Raw genomic sequence first — 19,511 nt, 5'->3', positions numbered from 1 at the left:
TTAAAAAAAAATTTTCATTTTCATTGTAGAGAAAATAGAAAATATTTGCAAGTGAGAATTAAAATTTAAATCGCATTTAAATTGCAGTTACATCGCATTTAAATCGCAGTTACATCGCATTTAAATCGCAGATAAATCGCACTCAAGTATTATCCATATCAGGCTTCAATGACACTAAAATCGCTACTAAGTATATCATAAATCGGGGTAGTGAGAACATGCCTAAAAATAAAAAAATTGACTTTCTGCAATGCATTAAAAATAATTGAAGTTCAATTATAGTTTATAATGATAGAAACATAAATTTTTATCCCTTTAAAATATAACTACAGATCATTTGGAAAACAAGTTTTTTTTAATTCTAATTGTCGAGAAAATAGAAAATGTTTTTAAGTTAGACTTAAAATTTAAATCACATTTAAATTGCGTTTAAATCGCATTTAAATCGCATTTAAATCGCAGTTAAATCGCAGTTAAATCGCATTTAAATCGCATTACAATTACATTTACACATTACCCATATCAGGCTTAAATTACACTTTAATCGCAACAAAATATATCTTATATCGGGGTGTTGAAAACACCCCTGAAAATAAAAAATAGATTCTTGCAAAGCTTTAAAAATAATTGAAAATAAAGATTTTTTTTATGATTTCATTATTGTTTACATGTTGTAAGTAAAATTTTACATTTAAGTTACATTGAAATCATACTTAAATTGCAATTAAATCGATTTTAAATTGGCGTATTGAGAAAATTCCTGAAAAAAAAAAATTTTTTATAAAGCATTAAAAGTAATTAAAAATAACTGTTTTTCATAATTTTATTATTATTTATACGTTGCCAGTACAGTTGTACATTTACTTCAGATTTGAATCGCATTTTGGTCCTACTAAAATTGAAATTGAATCGATATTAAATTAGGGTTCATAGAACATTTCTGAAAATAAATAAATGTTATTTTGCAAAAAATTAAGAGTAATTCAAAATGAAAAATGTTCATCCTTATGTCATTACCATCCACATATTTTCAGTATTATTTTACATTTAAATCGCATTTAAATCATACTTTAATCTGAACTTAAATCTTAATTGAAAAAATCATGCGTCGGGGTTGAGAGAGTATTGAAAAAAAAAAGATTTTCTGCAATAACTAAAACAATTTAAAGTAGATTATGTTTTTCCTTATTTCATTACCATCCACTTGTTGTATCTACAATTTTACATTTAAATCATACATCTGTTATTTCTATACATTCAAGTATGGTATTTAAAAGATATATCCAAGTCTAATTTTGACTGTAACAGAAATTGAATAAATTTTTATAGTTTAAGATGATACAAGTACGTAAACGGGCGTTTTGGATGATTAAAAAATTCCGAGGAATAGTCTCGTAGCTTCTTATTCGCTTGTAAGACATCTAGAGTTCATCACTATATATAAATTTTTTTTTTTTTTTTTTATATTATAGTGCTCTACGTCCGGCTCCTTTTTAATAAGGGCACTACTATGGGCACTTAGCACTTGGGAAAGGGACAAGGAAAGGGATGGGAGGCCTCCCATCACTGGGAGGGGGGTAGGGGGAATTAGGCAAATTTGCTGCGAGAAGGTCGCCTAAAACCCTCCTCGAGGAGCATTGCGTGGTGAAAAAGCACATGTGAAAGACACAGAGGTACTTTGCCCGTAAAAGTCGCACTGGCCGGGAATTGAACCACGGTCTCCCGCGTGCCAATCCACGACCTAGCCGACCGAGCCACCGCGCGCTCTTACTATATATAAATAAGTACATAAGTATATTATTCACTTATAGAACAACTTACTTTGCTTGTGACAAAAAATTTTTATTGTTTCAAGATTTAAATCGCACGTAAATCGCATTTTGTGATTGTTAACATTGCTGAAACTGTGTAATTTCTTATAATTTCAATTTTTTAACGCTGTCGAGTAACTATTACGCATAATTATTAATTTATCAAATGTGATTAAAAATTATTACGATTTAAAACGATTTAACTACGATTTAAATCGTTTTAAATCACGTCGAGATTGTCCCGAACGAAGCGTGATATAAAACTTACCGATGTTTTATTGTAACAGTAGTGTACAGGTATCTTCATACACGGCTTGCACAATAGCAAAAAGCACATAGGTATAACATGTACATGCATAATATTGTGAGATTTGTGTTTTTGGCTGATCTCCCTTTTTTTCTTCCTTAAATAAGAAATGGTTCTCTACGGGTCCTAGTTCGTATGGGCCACCAAAACATACCTGCACTATTTTAAGTATATACCATGCAAACAAAGGCGGCTCTTTTCTGTTTTTCAGCCACAGTTGATAAAATACACCTAGTGGGGGTTAGAGCTTAGTCCTGGCCGAGATCTGGAATAATTAGAAGAAGCTGAAACTTTGAACTGCGCGCAGAGGCGGGGCAAGGAATGAATGCACATCGGTTGGAAGGGACCGTTGAGCCAGTGATAATCCAGGGGCTCTGGATTCTAGAGATCGCCAGGCAGACAGTCGCCCACGCAGGCGCCGCTCTTTTAACTGCACGTTGGTCGTTTGACAAAAAACTGGAGTTTTCCATGCCTCAGTCGATTCAATTGCCATTTGAAAACTGGTTTAAGTAATAGTTAATATTTTTCTGATAACGATTGCTGCTATTTTTTAAACAGAAAAAGTGGCTGAATTGGCGTTACGGGCTTGTATACCTTTTTTGACAGTGTATAAGACGCGAAATTCGGTTTCGTATTTTCTTTTCCCGCCATTGTATCTCAAATAAATCCAATTTATCCGTAACAAATGTCTTCGTCGATGCACACTCCAATGACGTAAAGTCAGTCTCCCAAAAATAAAAACTCAGAGCTAGTACCAATTTTGAGAGTATTGGAATATTAAATTTTTGTAAGCTTTTGTTACGTCGTAGGTTGGTACCCGTAGTTAACTAACAGAGTGGCTGATTTCATCGTGTTCTTTACTAAAATTGAACCCACGTTTTGTTAGTTAAGTAGGGATAGCAACCTACGATCTATCGAAAGCTTGAGAAATTTTTCATTTCCAAATACCCTCAGTTATAGTATATGGGTCATTTTACGAAAACCGGCATATTTAGAAGGCTGAAATGGACAAAGAGTTAGAAGGAATTAAAAATTTTTCTAATATTTGTTTTTAATTGCTTGTGCATGACAAAATAAATTAAAACTTTGCATACCCTGCTTGAACTGCTTTGAAAATAATATTCTAATAGAAATATAATGCATATCGTTTGGGATTCTGAGTGTAAATGGAGCGTCACTGGGACAAGATCATCGATATAACGATGTATGTTCAATGAATAGAGGAAAAGTGCACATACCCACAGTAGGTCAGTACACTACGATGTAGAAAAATGTATACATATTATGGGGTTGACTCAATGTAAAGATACGTATCCTCATATGATGCGGGTCTCTGCGTTTCGAGCTCCTAACTCACAACTTTTCCCGTCACTTTCTTCCCCATCGCCTTCGCTCGAATTTAACGAGGCTAAATTGTTTAATTATTAGGTTGAACTAGACACTCGCACTCGTGACGTAATAGACCACACGCGCGCACTCACACGCGTGTATATATGCACGAGCTAGCTCTGAGCGTAAAAACAACACTCTCGAAGATCAAACATATGGGTGTATGGCACTAGGGCATCGTCTATCGACAGACCGATAAAAGGAAGACTTTTGAGGAAAAGAATACAGTAATGAACTACTTAGATAAGCCAACGCAGCTTGATCGTGGTCTCCCGTACGATGATTGACCTCAATTGTAGATGAATTCCGAAAATCTTCTCGATGATGTACAACACAGACTTATTAGGTGTGGTCATTAAAAAGACGCGACATGAAGGGTCTTGTTACTTGTCTGTCACGTGTTAAAGCCATATATTACCTAGTTTGAACCTTATAATTTTTCAGGTCACGTTCAGTCATACTTGTATAGATACCAACATTGTGGACTAAAGTAAACGCGAGGACTGAACGTAGCGAAGATAACATTAAAATTATTAAGGAATCAATGGCGTTTACTGGCGCAACCTTCCATCTAAACGACACATATTATAAATTGGGATGATTTAATTAACGTTATTTAACGATTACATTATAGTTTAATTAACATGAATTTTCTGTTACGTAAGACGTATCAATGTATTTGTTAGAGATATAAATATGTGTACCATATTTTTGAGGATTTTCTTTGATTTACATATTGAAACAATAAATGACAACATCATTTCCCCGTGAGTAGAATTCGTGAGTCAAGTTTCAAAGAAATAATGACTAGGCTCCGTTATACAATAGTTATGGTAACATTGTTACCGCAACAAAAGCATATAATCAGTATGTTGGTAATACTATCACAGTATTACCAAAAAAGGTGTAAAAATGTTCCTTCGTTTCCTCAAAGCTGTTAATGAATGTTTATATGATCTTCGTATTGATCCACCATCTAAAAAGATAAACGCGCCTTCATGTCGCTACTATTCGTGACTTTCTTGGCCCGTTCTTCGTAAAATATGGCCTCAAAGTGATTCTTTGTCACTGAATACGATTTGTAGAGTAGCAACGAGCGAGACAAATGTTTCCAATAGACTATGGCTACGTGTGATTGAAAATCTGTCGATAAGTTGGGCTCCCAGATTGGTATAAGATTTTGCATTTACATAAATACCAAGCAATATATAATGAAATGCTTGAAAACATCATATATGTCGTGAGAGTCCTGTAGGAGAAACTTAGTTCAACTCTAGGTGGAAGTAACACCTGATATGGCCACAATTTACACGCAAAATTCAGGCAAAAGGAGTCCAGAGTAATTCTTGGTTCCAAAAAGCAGCACACATTTTAAAAGTTTTTACAATGTTCTTACAACATTATTCTAATATATTTACTACGTTTTTAAGTAGTACAGCAACCTTTTTTCAAGGTCCTTATGACGTTGCGCTATTAGAGTCGATTGGGACCACATTCCACATAGAATCGCATAATGTCAACGAAGTACTCACTCGCATGGACAGCAGCCGTAGATCACGAAACCTATTGCAATAACATGAGATGCGGAAAAAGCCAGCAACTTACGGGAGGAAAAACACATACAGGCTTGAGCTCCTACGGTAAAGGTCCGCATGCACGCGTGCTGGTGATTTGTCAATGCCTCGTGTGCATTAAACTGTGTCGTTTTATACGGATGATGCTGCATTTGCATCCGTTGATGCATCTTGCCGAACTCCCACGCATTGCAATTGGACGTCGGGACTCGACGTGGAGGGTGAAGGGAAGAAATCTAGACATGTATTAGTATGGAATAAAAACGGAGTCAAAGCCGGTGCAATACTTGTGCGCAAACGAGGCCCGTGAATCAGTCGAATTCGAAAAACGTCAAATACTGTCAGTGACAGAATTATTCCCTTTTCTCTACAAGTGAGTTATGCCATGCCCACATTTCACTCGGATTCAACTTTCGTGCGCTGACTCGTGCGATAAGATATTATATATCTGAATGCTTGCTCTTGACTAGGAGCGTCGCATCACCTTTTTGTAAGAACTTGGCGAGAGATTTATTACTTCACGCAATCTGGATGATAAGTGTTTTGGGGTTATATATTTGTCGGTATGCGAAGTGCACACCTGTGAATGAGCTGAACTCGATAAGCATAAAATCTCGCATTAGACCTACTGCTCAAAATATCATCAGGTTCATCATAATAAGAGAACATCATTTCTTTTTTAGTCTCGACAACTATTTGAATAAATAAGTTCCAGAAGAAATAAAAATACTTACCAATAAAGAAAAGAGTAAAGGGAAACAGATTTTTTTAAGATATCGTGTCTGCTCTCCTTTATCCTAATTAATTGACAGGATTAACGAAAAAATATTTCTACAAGCAGTATACACATTTAATATGGCATTAGGTATACATCATTGATCGTTGACAATATAAATTAAAAATATTGTGTCATTTGAGAAGGCTGTCATTTTTATCAAAATAATTTTTAATATTCGATTATTTTTGCTCCCTTATACAGGGAACTTTAAACTAAAAAAAAATGAAGTTCTCCAACTTATATTTCTCACAGTATTTCATATAAAAATACCCAATTACAAAAAAATTATCTACGTGCGTGAGTATGGGGTAAACAGTCATATCTCCAAACCCCTTACATCGGACTGATTTAAATTTCAACTGAGTTAGATGCTTTTAGACCTTCAGAGATAATTAGTATAGCTGGACACGTATTATTACCGGGACACCGTATATAATATATAAATGTAAGCCTTAACTTTCTTTCTGTTCATGTATAAGTAAATAACGCCCAACGTACCATAAAACCTACGAACCAAGGCCGATTCAAGATATTGTTGAAAACAATAAATAAAATAATAGCTTGTAGATTATTCGTAGCTACTAAAAGTCTTCCAAACACCTTGAAATTATTTGATTCGTCTCATGAACACTCAAAGCCATTATTTTTGCATGGAGGGTGGTCAGGCGGAGGGCGTATGGGGCGGAGCCCTACTAATAGATGTACATAGTTAAGTACACATCACCTGAATTCTTTAGAGCCACGTGCAGAGGTAAGTGAGCGTTTGATGATTCGGGGGCCGTATGACATTATGCAATCGGTAATGTACGGGTAAAACAGTATGTCTATCAATACAAGTATAGTCATGTGTGATGTATAATCCAAATGCGCCGCGCGGTTGGAGGGGAGAAGAGAAAGCAAGCCGGGGATTATAAATAAATACAGGCTTATACCGAACCCCTGGCGAAAGAGGCTGATGAAAAGGCAAGGTGGTCTCGGTATAGTAGGTAGTCGGTCAAATTCGGGTGAGAGAGACAAGGCCACGCATGCACGCACATCGGGGACCAGCTCGAAAATTCGGCCGAGAAAAACACCCTATAGGTATGCGTGCATCATGTTGCAGTTTTAGGCTGTGCTGGCCTGAGTAGGTATTATTTCTTTCAGAGACCCCGGACCCGCTCGGCTACTGGCCAGCTGCCCTCCTACAAATATATAACCATACGTCTGGGTAAATAATGGCGTGCTGTTGTTTGGACGTGTATTGTGCAGTAATCGGCAGGTACACTATGGCTCATATCATTTTTCGGCTTACTGTTTCAATCTTTCTCTCAAACACATATTAGTACGTCCGCGGAAATTTTTTTAATTTATTTTCTCCGGCTCCCCTGCAAAAAATTTTTACGAAATAACATAGAATATGGACTTAAACGTTACACGAATCTATAACAATTATTAAAAAACCAAGCGGTACTTTTGTGGTGAAATTTTTTTTTAACAAAATTTGAAAGCAAAAATGGTGCTCCCATGATTTAAGGTCAAGACATTTTTTTAAATTTTTTGCTATAAGAAGCACATACTATTTGCGTTTCAATAATTTTTAATTTTTAATATTAACTGTAGAATTAGATCTTTCAAAATTAAGAAAAATTATTAGCATTGTAAATGAAGCGGAAGTGCTAAATTATGAATTTTTGAAAATTCCTGACTTTTGTGACGCATTTTCTAATAAATTAAGGATGAGTAAGTCACCTTAAAACAGGCTTTAAAAAAAAAAAAAAAAAAAAAAAAAAAAAAAATCTATACATTTGGTAACAAAAGTGCTGTACTTTTATTATTTTTTAAAAACAAATTATGTTTCCACTCCATCAAGATAATGTAAGTATACAATGTATACGTTCGTGTAAACAATTGGTATGGAAACTATGTATGGTAGTGGTGGTGTCATACTGTCATCTACTTCTCAAAGCAGGTAACGGAACGAACATGACACCCCCTAACACTAAAGTGTACGGAAGTTTCCAGACCAGACCTATTTGTAAAACCGTAGCCTGCACTAGCCGGAATGACCTCACATAAGTTTGTTTTGGCACGTCCAAATATTTTTCAATAATTCTGGTAATAGATAAAAGTGAAAACTTATTGACGAAAATTTTTTTATCATATTTCACGTATACCAATTCCAAACAATCATTAAGTATTATTTACTATCTGTATCTTGCCATACCCAAAAAAAACTATGGTTTCTGGTGAAAAAAACCGTACTTTTAAGGTTTTAAGTTAAACTTTCGCAAACTTTCTTCCAAAGTTTCTTTTGGTAACTTTTGCTAGATGCAACTTCAGTGCAGGTCTAAAATGACATACTTTACTACCCATATATTTAAAATATCGTGTTTCAACGATTTTTTGGAGTTTTTTAATGAATATCCGAGTTATTGAGTACTAAAAAATTATTCAACGAGAACCCATTGAGCTAGTAAACCAGTAGCTTTCGTTATTTTGATCGGGGAATCCAGCAGTTGTGAAAATTTTTTTCAAATGCAATACTTAGCAAAAATATTTTTAAACAAAAAAAATTTTTTCGACGTCCGTCCTGAACTTGGAAACATATGTTTTCTTTTTTTCCGATTTTCCGTTGAAACATTTCACTATTATTCATCGGTCTTTGGCCAGATTCTAAGAAAATTCGACCCCTTCATGACGGCAGCTGTTGCTATTGCTATACATGTCCGCTGCTGGCCAACTCGTTGTAGCCGTACCTCATCGACTTTGTTGTAATAGATCACCTGGACTCTGTTTTCCGGGCTATGCATACTCTCGCATGGTCTCCAAAATTATAGTCTAGTCCAGGTGATCTGGTTTGCCATAATGAGCCACGACCGAAGGAGAATCGTTTGACTGTGGATGTGTCAAATTTTTTGTTTATCCCACTGACTTCTTTTTTCCATCCATATACTTGATGCCAATTAATCTCAGAATTTTCACTCTGAACGTAATTTTACCGATGAATTAAAGTTACTGTTGTTATAGATCTTATTTATCCATTAGATATTAAATTCTTAAGCGCTAGTATAATAATACGTTGACAACGAAAGAAAATTTGTAGAGCAATGCCACCAGGGAGAAGCGCAATCGATTTGATTTTTACTTTATAATAGCAAACTATTGATTTGAAAAGTTTTTAATAATTCAAGGTTACATAACATATGTGTGTGTGTTTCATTTGACTGGCTGAGGGAACTTGATATTTTTTAGGAGGGGTAATAATCATATATACATATACATATATATATATATTCCTAAATACACACATTGGGCTACACGTGGTTATACATACCACCTGATGGCTTAAATAACGACTTACATTACATTACACACAATTGTGTATACATTAATACATAACACATTGCTTAGTAAAGGTAAATTGAGTTCTATTTTATGATGAAAAAAAATTAAAAAATAAAATTTGTTGTTACGAATATGTTAGAATAAGTACAAAACACGTTTTAATGAAACATTACCTTTTAGAAAATTCGTTGAGTGTCCGATAAAATCAACATTATTGTTACACTAACACTGTATCAGTCTTAAAAAAAAAAAAAAAAAAAAAAAAAATTATTCACTTTTAAACTTCTTACGAAAAAGAAACCACTTTTTTGCACGAAACTGGAATTTTATTCACAGGGGGAGAATTCGGGTGGAGAATCCTAATTTCATCAAGCGAGTAAGTAGTCTGTAATGGAAAGAAAAATTGCCGAAGCAAAAAAAAAAAGAAGCTGCAAAAAAACAAAGTGATGATTTCGATGGTGAAAAATAGTATAACACGAGCAACGCGGGACGGTACGGATAAAGATATGTTTATTATGTATACATATGCATAAGGCGCAGATATCTCAGCGAGAGTTGGGTGGTAAAATATACTGTATACATGTATAGAAGGTACAGCAGTATCGGAGGAGTCATCTGCGCGCATACCTGGACCCGCCTGGACCATATAGTCTCATCCTTTCTCTCATTCACCTGGATCACAGACACATACCCATACACACACAGGCAGGCTACTCGTCCTTCCGGTAGGCAGGTTTTGCACAGAGAGAGGGCGGAGGGGGTGCGTTTTATAGTGCTTATATATATAGTTACCATCTCACCTATACATACACGTATGCTTTCGTTCATCTCTTTTCCCTTGTCTTCCTCTGCATAATATAATACGCCCGCTCCTTCGTTCGGCCCATTCAGTCGAGCGAGACACGATCGAGCCCCTTCTCCTCCGCCTCTTTTTTTTTTTTTTTTTCCTTCTGTCCCGTTTTCTTTTTCTTTTTTCCTCCGCACTCCCCCGACGCGCACATCTCGTTTTCCTCCTCTTTAAAGTGCATACCCACCTATATAGCCAAGAGCAACGTCGCTGCTGATCGCCATTCAACGGCTCAACGGCGGAGAATGAACAGAAAAAACGCGGAGCTGCAGCATTTTACGGCCGTGTCTTTATTCTCGTCTCTCCTTTCCTTCGAATTTTTCACAATAGTTTCCGATGGTTCCGATCTATAGGTACAGTAACCCACTGCAGAGACCAACGCAACTATGGTCCGGTCGGGAAGCCGATGGGCATCGTGTTCATAGAGAGCCTATACTAGCTACAACTTGGTATTACCGATACTTTTCCCCCAAAAAGCTGTCCTGCACCACCGACGACGTGTATATGGTGTCCAAGAGCAGAGCTACGAGTCGCCATACATGTATAATTATGTGTCTGTATGGGTTGTACCACCGGAGGGCGTAGCTTAATTGTGCTCATGCGCTAAATGATACGTACGCCATTGGCACCTAACTGGTACACGTCATAGAGATAGATCTGAATAGTTGTTATTCTTTACGAGCTAAGTCTTGATTTCACAGTTTAAACGTCAAGGTATGTAATACAGTTGAAGTGGCCAAAAGTGCCATTTTGTAATACAGTTGATGTAAACGGTAGCCATAAGTGCCATTTCCAGGGAAGAGTCATGAAAGAATATGGAGAGCTTTGAAATGTCAGTTCTGCAACATTATTTTCAATTTTTGAGAAAAATCATTTCACCGTAAAAAAATTGTTGTGATGTATAAATTGATGGGTACAAAACCATAGCTAAGGACTTTTTTCAATTATGTAGGTACTTTTTCATTGTGATTGAAAACAATTAATTAACTGTTCAATAATGATGTACATCATGTATAAGAAATGTATTACAGTATGCGTTTAATATGTGTTGAAATGTAAAATTTATATGCTATAGCTTAAAAAATTGATTGTTAGTATATCAAGAACATTCAATTCCATAAACTTTTAAAATCATACAATGGCTCAATCATAGTAAAAACTGGAAAAAATCTCTATTATAATTTTGCCCATAACTTATTACTACAGATAAATGTACATCAGACAATGGCACACTAAGTCGGTAGTATAAAGTAAAGAGTTTTGTCAATTGCGCTTATTGAACCGAAACTGTATATTTAGAAAAATCCAATCCTGACATTCCTACACCCGTTTCAGTTTCGTTACAAATATTTGTCATCAATGCGTGTTCTCGCCAAATCCTCATTTGGTATGTTGTTGTCTTTTCTCGCGCTATCAACATCTTATCGTCATCAAATCTCATAACACAATTGACGCAATTTTGTAACCAACGTACACACCCGACAAACATCATTTTTTTATCCCAATAACAAAAATCTGCGTTTGACGAATCTACCTTTTATCACAATCTTTGAACCTTCATTAGGAAAAAAATACGTTTCGTAGCACGTAATGAATTTTATCGTATCATTCGCGGTCCAATCTCGCTGTAAGCAACATTAGTTTGACCAACTTCTTATCTGTAGACACACATTTGACTGTATTTTCGCGTCACTCTTATCTTTTATTATTCTTATAGTTACAGTTGGTTACTCGCTAGATCTTCTTCATACTTGTAGCAACAGCTATCGTGAATGAATAAGGTCTCCATTGATAAAGAACCGATGTGCCAATGTATCGGTGACACTTGGTGAATGGTGAGCGCTTTAGAAATTTCGAAATTGTCAAACCAAAGACACATGCCAGTTATATGCCTCCAACTGATGGTATAATTTTCAAAACTCGGATAGCAAGCGTTTTCATTGTTTTTCCATTCTGTGTAGCTGTAAAATTTGTAACTTTCGATCAATCGCGCAAAAATCAAGCCCAACATGTCTCAGTAAACGTTGCACTCAGACACACAGGAGCAACAAACTCTAAAAAAAAAAAAAAAAAAAGGTACACATGAACTGCACGCGCATAGATGCAAGCTACTATTGGGGAAATTATCAATACTCTCGGAATGAAAGAAAGAGTCCCCGAGATCATGGCTTTGGAATCGCTATACATGCAGCAGCGCAAGAGGGAAACCAGCACATGCAGCGGCTAGGCGCTTCTTAATGAGCCACCATGAGGTCATTACACCTCGCTGGTGCAATTATACCTACCGTCGGTTCAAACCTGGTATGGTTATGGCGTATCATTAATATTTCTATAACATGGAGAGAGAAATAATAAATATATATATACACCAAGAGTGCGCGCATGTAATACATGTATACATACATGCCGGCTAGGAAGCTAATGAGGCGGAAGAAAAAAAGAATTTAACGTTTCACTGATACGGCTCAACTCTCTTTGGCTTCCGAGTTGGTGAACCAGCCGTTGCGATGTTGAGACTCGATTGGAAACTTTGCAAGTTCATTGAGACAAAGGAAAGGTATGCCTGGTCTTGGACAATATAATACAATATGTATGACCCTCAACCTGTGGGCCAGTTGCTCGTGTTTTTGCGGGATTTTTCTCACGTTATCCGTACAAAATTTGTTCTCTTAACAAACGATGTACATCTACAGAAATTCTATTCCCATGTATCTTCCAAAGTGATGGAAGAAGTTATTTTTCTTGTATTTCCATTAATCTTTGATGTAGCATAAAAAGCACGTAGCTAAAATTAAAAATAAATAAAAACAGCTTGCGTGGATCTTAACGAGGGATACTTGTTAACGTGTATAGCCACGTACAATTATTTTGAAACACAACAAACTTACAAGTATACGCAATAAATATGGAGGGACAAGATTATCGATATGTCAGGCGTTCTTTTTCTCCCATGTCGTTTTTTCCGTCGTCAAATTAATACCTTCTTATCGAACCTTTTCATCGGCGCTTCTAACACCTCGACTGGTCGCTCTTCCTCGCTATAGTCGTATTTTCTTCGCTTGGACTACCCTCATAAAAGCGAGACTATATTTATGTCATTGCTTCTTATATTTTAAGGTCGAATATTTTTTTATTTATTTGACGGTGGTAAAAATATTAAATATTTGTTACATTCATTGGGTGTGTCTAATATAACGATTCAAACATTTTTCAAGTACAAGGCTTTTTATGAGCAGAATAGCTATACCGGTATGATTATTATTAAATAAGTGCCCTTATTTATCAAAATGGCTTTGCTGTTGCATCTGACTGATACATTTGTCACCAGAGCAAATAAGTATCATTACACGTCGTAAAAAATTTAGATGCTATCAAACGTTTTTTCATCATACTGCGCCGAAAGTAGGAACAAGACGAATATCCCTTCATTCTTAACCTCGCTCACTAGGTGCGTAATATACTATTTATGTACGTGACAAAGAGGTGTATGCTGTAAATTTTTATAACTCTCGCTTTTAACATTTCGGCGCTCGTAGATTGTCAATTATCACCGTTTTGGAAAAAAGTACGATTTTTCACATGTTTTACTTTTACTCAAGACCAGCAACAAATTATTGACTTTTCCGAGAAAAAAGTGTACAGTACAAAAAAAGTTATGTACTATCTCAAACTAATTTGTTAAGTAATCACGAATAAAATTACTTTTAACCTCTGAACCCAGTAGTAAAAGTACTAAGAACGGGTTGACTTATAATAAAATAATAAAACCCCACCCGATAAAAACGTTCACGTTTTTCTACAAAAACCAAATTATCCAAGTTTGGTGTTAATCAGGTGCCAATGACTCAACTTAGTCTCAAAACACAGTTACGTACATAAGGAGATATCGAGATATACTACACTTTTGTTCCGAAAAATAAAGTACAAGGCAACCTTTTCGAGCAGTTGAGCCTAAAAGCAAAGATTTTACTCGATTCCTGGTCAAACGCGCTGAATTTAGTGTTTGACGTTTTGTTCAAAGTTATTCGGCTAATCTTATAACTCATACATCCGTTCATTGTCATAGTTACTACAGTGGGATATCGTTAGAGTAATTTATAAATACCTCTAAGAAGGTTCTTAAACGATTAAAAACTGAACTTTTCAACAGTATAAAGGTCACCTTGTCGTATGAAATTTTTGCTGAGGCGACAATAACGTAAGTCGCAAGACAAATAATGAAGTAAGTACACAAAACAGCTGTTTCAATCAAGTAAAAAGACCCGAAAAGGTTCTGCACTTGGCTGTAATTAACAGATTTTGATCTCTAATCATCAAAGGATTCTCGCTACCGATGTAGGTGTCTTAAAGATTCATAGAAATACTAAATCTGGGGGTATGTACATAGGTTCGCTTTACTACGGCTACAGCACTTTTATAATTTTTGCAAATTCCAAAGGACACAACTTGACCAAATGTCACAAAAGTTCACTGTATCGAAGTGTCAAGTGACTGACGTCCCGAGAGGCTGCATCAACTATCCATTCCATCCGAATCGGCAAATAAATCTGTCCCCAAGGGCCGATCGTTCAATCTCACGTACCCCTTGGGTCACGTCTGAGGGAGTATATTCGCGGGTATTGCTTACCTTCGGCCAAGCACAGCAGCGCGAGCCCGACGACGAGCCAGCGAATGTCCAGCCTCATGGTTCCTTAAATGTATCTCCAATCAAATGAGCTATACTGCGGTCCAGCAACGGACACCACACCACCAATCACCTCACAACTTTAGCAAACAACCGGCACACCGATAGATCGGTTTGTCGAGCGGCACGCACCGAACAAGAACGACAAAACGACGGCTACAACAAAGAGCAGCCCACAGCGGGAGCACGACTCGTGGCGCGGAGGAGGGCCGGCTTTAGTCAATGTATTTATATACCAAATATGAGACCAAGGATTGGTAAGATCGAAGCGCGCGGAGGATTATCGGGGCGATACGGCGCGTCGAGCCGTAAAGTACAAACTGAGCGCGCCCTAGCCGCCACCACTGTACCGCGCTGGCCTTCCCCGCCGACGCCACCGCTGCTACCAGCCACTGACACCAGTCGTCGCCAGTCGTCGAGGTGAACACACTGAACACGCTGCTCGCGCTGGCGTTGTTGTTATTGCCCGGTCCAACCAACGCGGCGCCTGGGGTACCTATATTTCTTATACTTCTGCGTAAAAAGAAATATAGTGACCGGGTGGAGTTGTCCAATTTACTTCTAAAAAAATTTTCAATAACTGTAATGAAAAAAAAAAAAATAAAAAAATAAATCAATTGAAAAAAAATGCCTCGAGCATAAGTATAACCATATTCGTATGAATTTTTAAAATTATCGTTTAGACAATAAAGATCACATTTTAGGTATAAATGAGTGTTAAAACAATGTAGAACGAGATCTACAAGTTTCCTCTTGACCACACATAAATCTAAAACATAATTTGTATACAATACAAGCTATAGCTAAGGATCTAATTTTTTCGTGTTGAGGATTCTCTTCAATATTTGTAGAATGATACAAGTCTTTATAAATCAGTACCTAAAAATCAATGTTTGTATTATTTTAAAATGTTTATTGTTTTCCAAACCATCAGGATTATAATTCGAATAAAATACCACAACGCAAATAATTTGTTTTTCAATGAGATTTAAAACTTTTTCTACTACACAAACATCTTTCATAAGAATTTAAAAGGTATAGAAAAAAACTGATATTTTTATATTCCTTAATGGTTTTATTAATTTGTGCAAAAACGGTTCTTGAAAAATAAATAAAAATTTTCTTTCTTTATATATATTTACAACTTTTTTGTTGACACCACGTGTGCACGTCTTTCACTTTTAAGAAAAATTTAAGAAAATTTTTTTTTTATATTTACATATTTTCTCGACTGTGTGAAGATGTAAAAAAACGATTTTAGTTTTTTTCAAATTATATTGTCAAAGGATGATAAAATATTTCCCTCCCGTGCAATATTCTTGGTTTTAAACTATCAAGTTCTGATTGGAAAAGAAATCAGAGCTACAAATGTAAAGCACCCCTGTGATGCATTCGTTAAAATTTTTTAAAAAGGAAAAAAACTTTCTTTTGTGTATATAATATAATTAAAAAAAAGTAAAACTCGAATTACACACAACTCAAAAAAAGTTAGAAAAACTGTTAAAAATAGTTGTTTTAAAAGTTAGTAAATATTTTTTAAATATAAGTACACCGTTCTCATTAGCTAAAAATATAGTGTATAGGCGAGATAAAAAAGTACTTCTATTACTTCTCTACTGTCGATAATAAAACTTAACACTTTTTTGACGGCCAATAGTTGCATAGTAGCAGCTAGTCGATCGCAGTAGGTCTCATAGGCATGTTATTTGAAAGATAATGGCATTTTCTACAATGACTGGTGTTCACTTCATAAATTAAAAAAATTGTGTTTGTGTCACCACGTACGTTTCTATTGGTGTACGTTCATGTATGTTGATAAATTGTTATATATCGTGACAAATGAAGTTGTAAGGTCCAAAAAATAAGTTTTTTCAAAATTAATTACAAAATTAACTTAAAAAATTTGTGTAAGTGAGGAAATCTACAAAAAATATTGCGTTTTTGTCCCTTATTTAAATAAAAAAAATTTTTTTAGGCTCACCCTTATACCGGACTTATTTTACTTGTAATGGCATGTACTATAAAAAAAATTTTTTTGAATACGGTTTCAGTGAGAGTGACACCCTTTTTTCTCGATTTACATGTTAAAATTATATATGTATTTACAATATTTATATACATACATACTTTTACTATCGAAATCGTGGAAAAAGGTTGTCACTCTCACTGAAACCCGTGTTCAAAATTTTTTCCTTATAGTACATGACATTAGGTGTAAAATGAGCCCGGTTTCAAGGGTGTGTTAAAAAAAATTTTTTTTCGTTAAAGTGGAGGACAGCATTGAGAGTTTTTATAGATTTCCTATAGTTTCCTTACATCCAGGAGTTGGTAATAATTTCAATTAGTTGTCGATTGCTCACAGCTATTGCTGGGTGCTACTCTTTGACCATTGTTCACCAGACATGTTCAATTATATTGAGAATGAGCGCGCGGTGGCTCGGTCGGCTAGGTCGTGGATTGGCACACGGGAGACTACTGTTCGATTCTTGGCCAGTGCGACTTTTTCAAACAAAGTACCTCTGTGATTTTTCACATGTGCTTTTTTACCACGCAATGCTCCTCGAGGAGGGTTTAGGCGACCTTCTCGCAGCGTAATTGCCTAATTTCCCCCTACCCCCCTCCCAGTAATGGGAGACCTCCCCATCCCTCTTCCCTTCCTTCTCCCAAGTGCCAAGTGCCCTCAGTAGTGCCCTTATTAAAGGAGCCGGACGTAGAGCACTATAATATTAAAAAAAAAAAAAAAATCATATTGAGATCCAGTGACTTATAGTTAGGGGGCCAGGTAGGGTCCCGTGACCTTTTGAGTTAGGACGGACCTACCAAAGTTTTTTTAATGTACTATTGCCTGCTGAACACGATTTTTTATGGTGGATCACTGTCCAAGTGGACAATTTTTTGTTATTAACAAATTTTATAAACAAGTAAAAAAATTTTACAATTTCAGTAAAAAAAAAAATTTATTCTGATTCCTTAGCAAATTTCGAACAAAAAATTGATCAGGATGTATATACCTAAACCCCACAGATTTTTAGTAAAAAATTCCTCAAGTTTGAAAAAAGGAGTTTTTTGCGATTTTTGACCACGTGTTTCCCAGCTGTGGGTGCATTACTTTGAACTTTTGTGAGCTTAAATTTTACCTTGAAGCATATATTTTTAAATAGAAAAAGATTTATAAACGTCAGTTCCTCAACAACTGCGGTATCACTGATCTACGAATAGTCGTTGTACATCCTAGTTGTCTACGGATTGGGACTACATGTTATATGCGCAGATTGTATATAGATATACAGTAGGCTACAAAAATAACGCAACTGCGATATTGCCAGAGAGGTATAAGAATAGAGGAGAAAAGGGGTCGTGATATGTGACAGCAGAATTCGCTTCGTAACGGGGCATCTGTCTTTGTCTGGCAGTTATGTTATTGGTCAAGTCTTACATGAGATTGAATTAACTCTAGGATTCAGGACGAAGAAGTAGCCAATAACGTGGCTTTGGCAACAAGGATAGATGCCCCGTAACACTTAATTATGCTGTCGCTGCCGCTAATGGGCTAGTATTGCGCTTTTCCCCTCTATTCTTATACCTTTATGGATATTGCTGATCTACAAATGGTTATTTTTGTAGCCTACTGTATATCTATATACAATCTGCGCATATAACATGTAGTCCCAATCCGTAGACAACTAGGATGTACAACGACTATTCGTAGATCAGTAATATCGCAGTAGTTAAGAAACTGATGTTTATAAATCTTTTTTTATTTAAAAGTACATGCTTTAAAGTAAAATTTAAGCTCATGGAAGTTAAAAATAATGCACCCGTAGCTGAGGAGCACGTGGTCGAACATCGCAAAAAAACTAGTTTTTTCAAACTTGAGGAATTTTTTACTAAAAATCCCTGGGGTTTAGGTATCTTATCTTATCTTATCTTATCTTATCTTATCTTATCTTACTAATATATAAAGCAAATTCGCTAAAACCGTTGTAATCGCTAGCCGCGAAAACTACTGAACCGATTTTGCTGAAGTTTTGCACACTGATTCATGATACTTCTTAGATGGTTGTAGTATAGTTTTTATCTTAAAAAATTTAATAAAAATAGCAATAAATGAGGTCAAAGTTTTGTAAAAATACGCCAGCTATCCACTTTAGTTCAGTAAAATCCGCTAGGTGGCGTCGACATAAAATCGAAGCTACCTGCAACATAATAAAATAAAAGTGGTTATAATAGGCCGGAGCGTCTCGGTAGGAATGTAGTCGAGCTTCGGCAGTTCAACGAGCTGTATAGAGAATGCTGATGATAGTCTTACAGCTGGGTATCCCGGTTACTGACAACACGCTTCTCTAAGGGGGAAAAGACCTAGGTGTTTATTTACCCTGAATCTCAACGAGTGCAATCAAAAAAAAAATTAATTCCAACCGATGACGGCTCTGGCATAATACCAGGAGACATATGACATATCTAGCCAGAGCACAATCTGCACCAACTCTTCAGAGTTCCGTGGCAGTCCCACCATTCCACTTGGTGCAGTTAGAGAATTTTTGGCTACTAATGTAAGCCATGGAAAACATCTCTGAGGCGTACGGGCAGCCACAACGGCTACCTTCTTGGTCGTCGCGTCCCCAACACGCTTACCCACATGTTCCCGTCTAACGATGAGCAGTTGGTTATCCGGGAAATGACCCGAGACGAGATATTCTTTGGTCAGCGGTGTACCTCCCCCCATCACAGTCTCCGTACATCGAGACTCCCAGGGTAAGAATCAAGCTACCCGTAGCCAGCTCTTCATCATCAGAA

At 36.2% G+C, this 19,511-nt stretch overlaps 1 protein-coding gene across 1 annotated transcript in view; it reads right to left on the bottom strand.

The window, feature by feature from the left end:
- The window catches only part of LOC106639752 (protein CEPU-1), a 198,654-nt gene extending 183,674 nt beyond the window's left edge, over positions 1–14,980 (bottom strand). Inside the window, exon 1 of the mRNA XM_089590054.1 lies at positions 14,658–14,980. Within this exon, the coding sequence (XP_089446180.1) occupies positions 14,658–14,715 (58 nt within the window). The 5' untranslated portion in view covers positions 14,716–14,980. The remainder of the gene's footprint in view (positions 1–14,657) is intronic.
- Positions 14,981–19,511: the final 4,531 nt, after the last annotated feature.

The sequence above is a fragment of the Copidosoma floridanum genome, unplaced genomic scaffold (assembly GCF_036245765.1).
Source record: "Copidosoma floridanum isolate Cflo_tuat_1 unplaced genomic scaffold, Cflo_Japanese_pri ptg000011l, whole genome shotgun sequence".
NCBI lineage: Eukaryota > Metazoa > Arthropoda > Insecta > Hymenoptera > Encyrtidae > Copidosoma > Copidosoma floridanum.
Note: the sequence above shows the minus strand (reverse complement) of the source record. Positions and strands in the feature narration are given on the sequence as shown.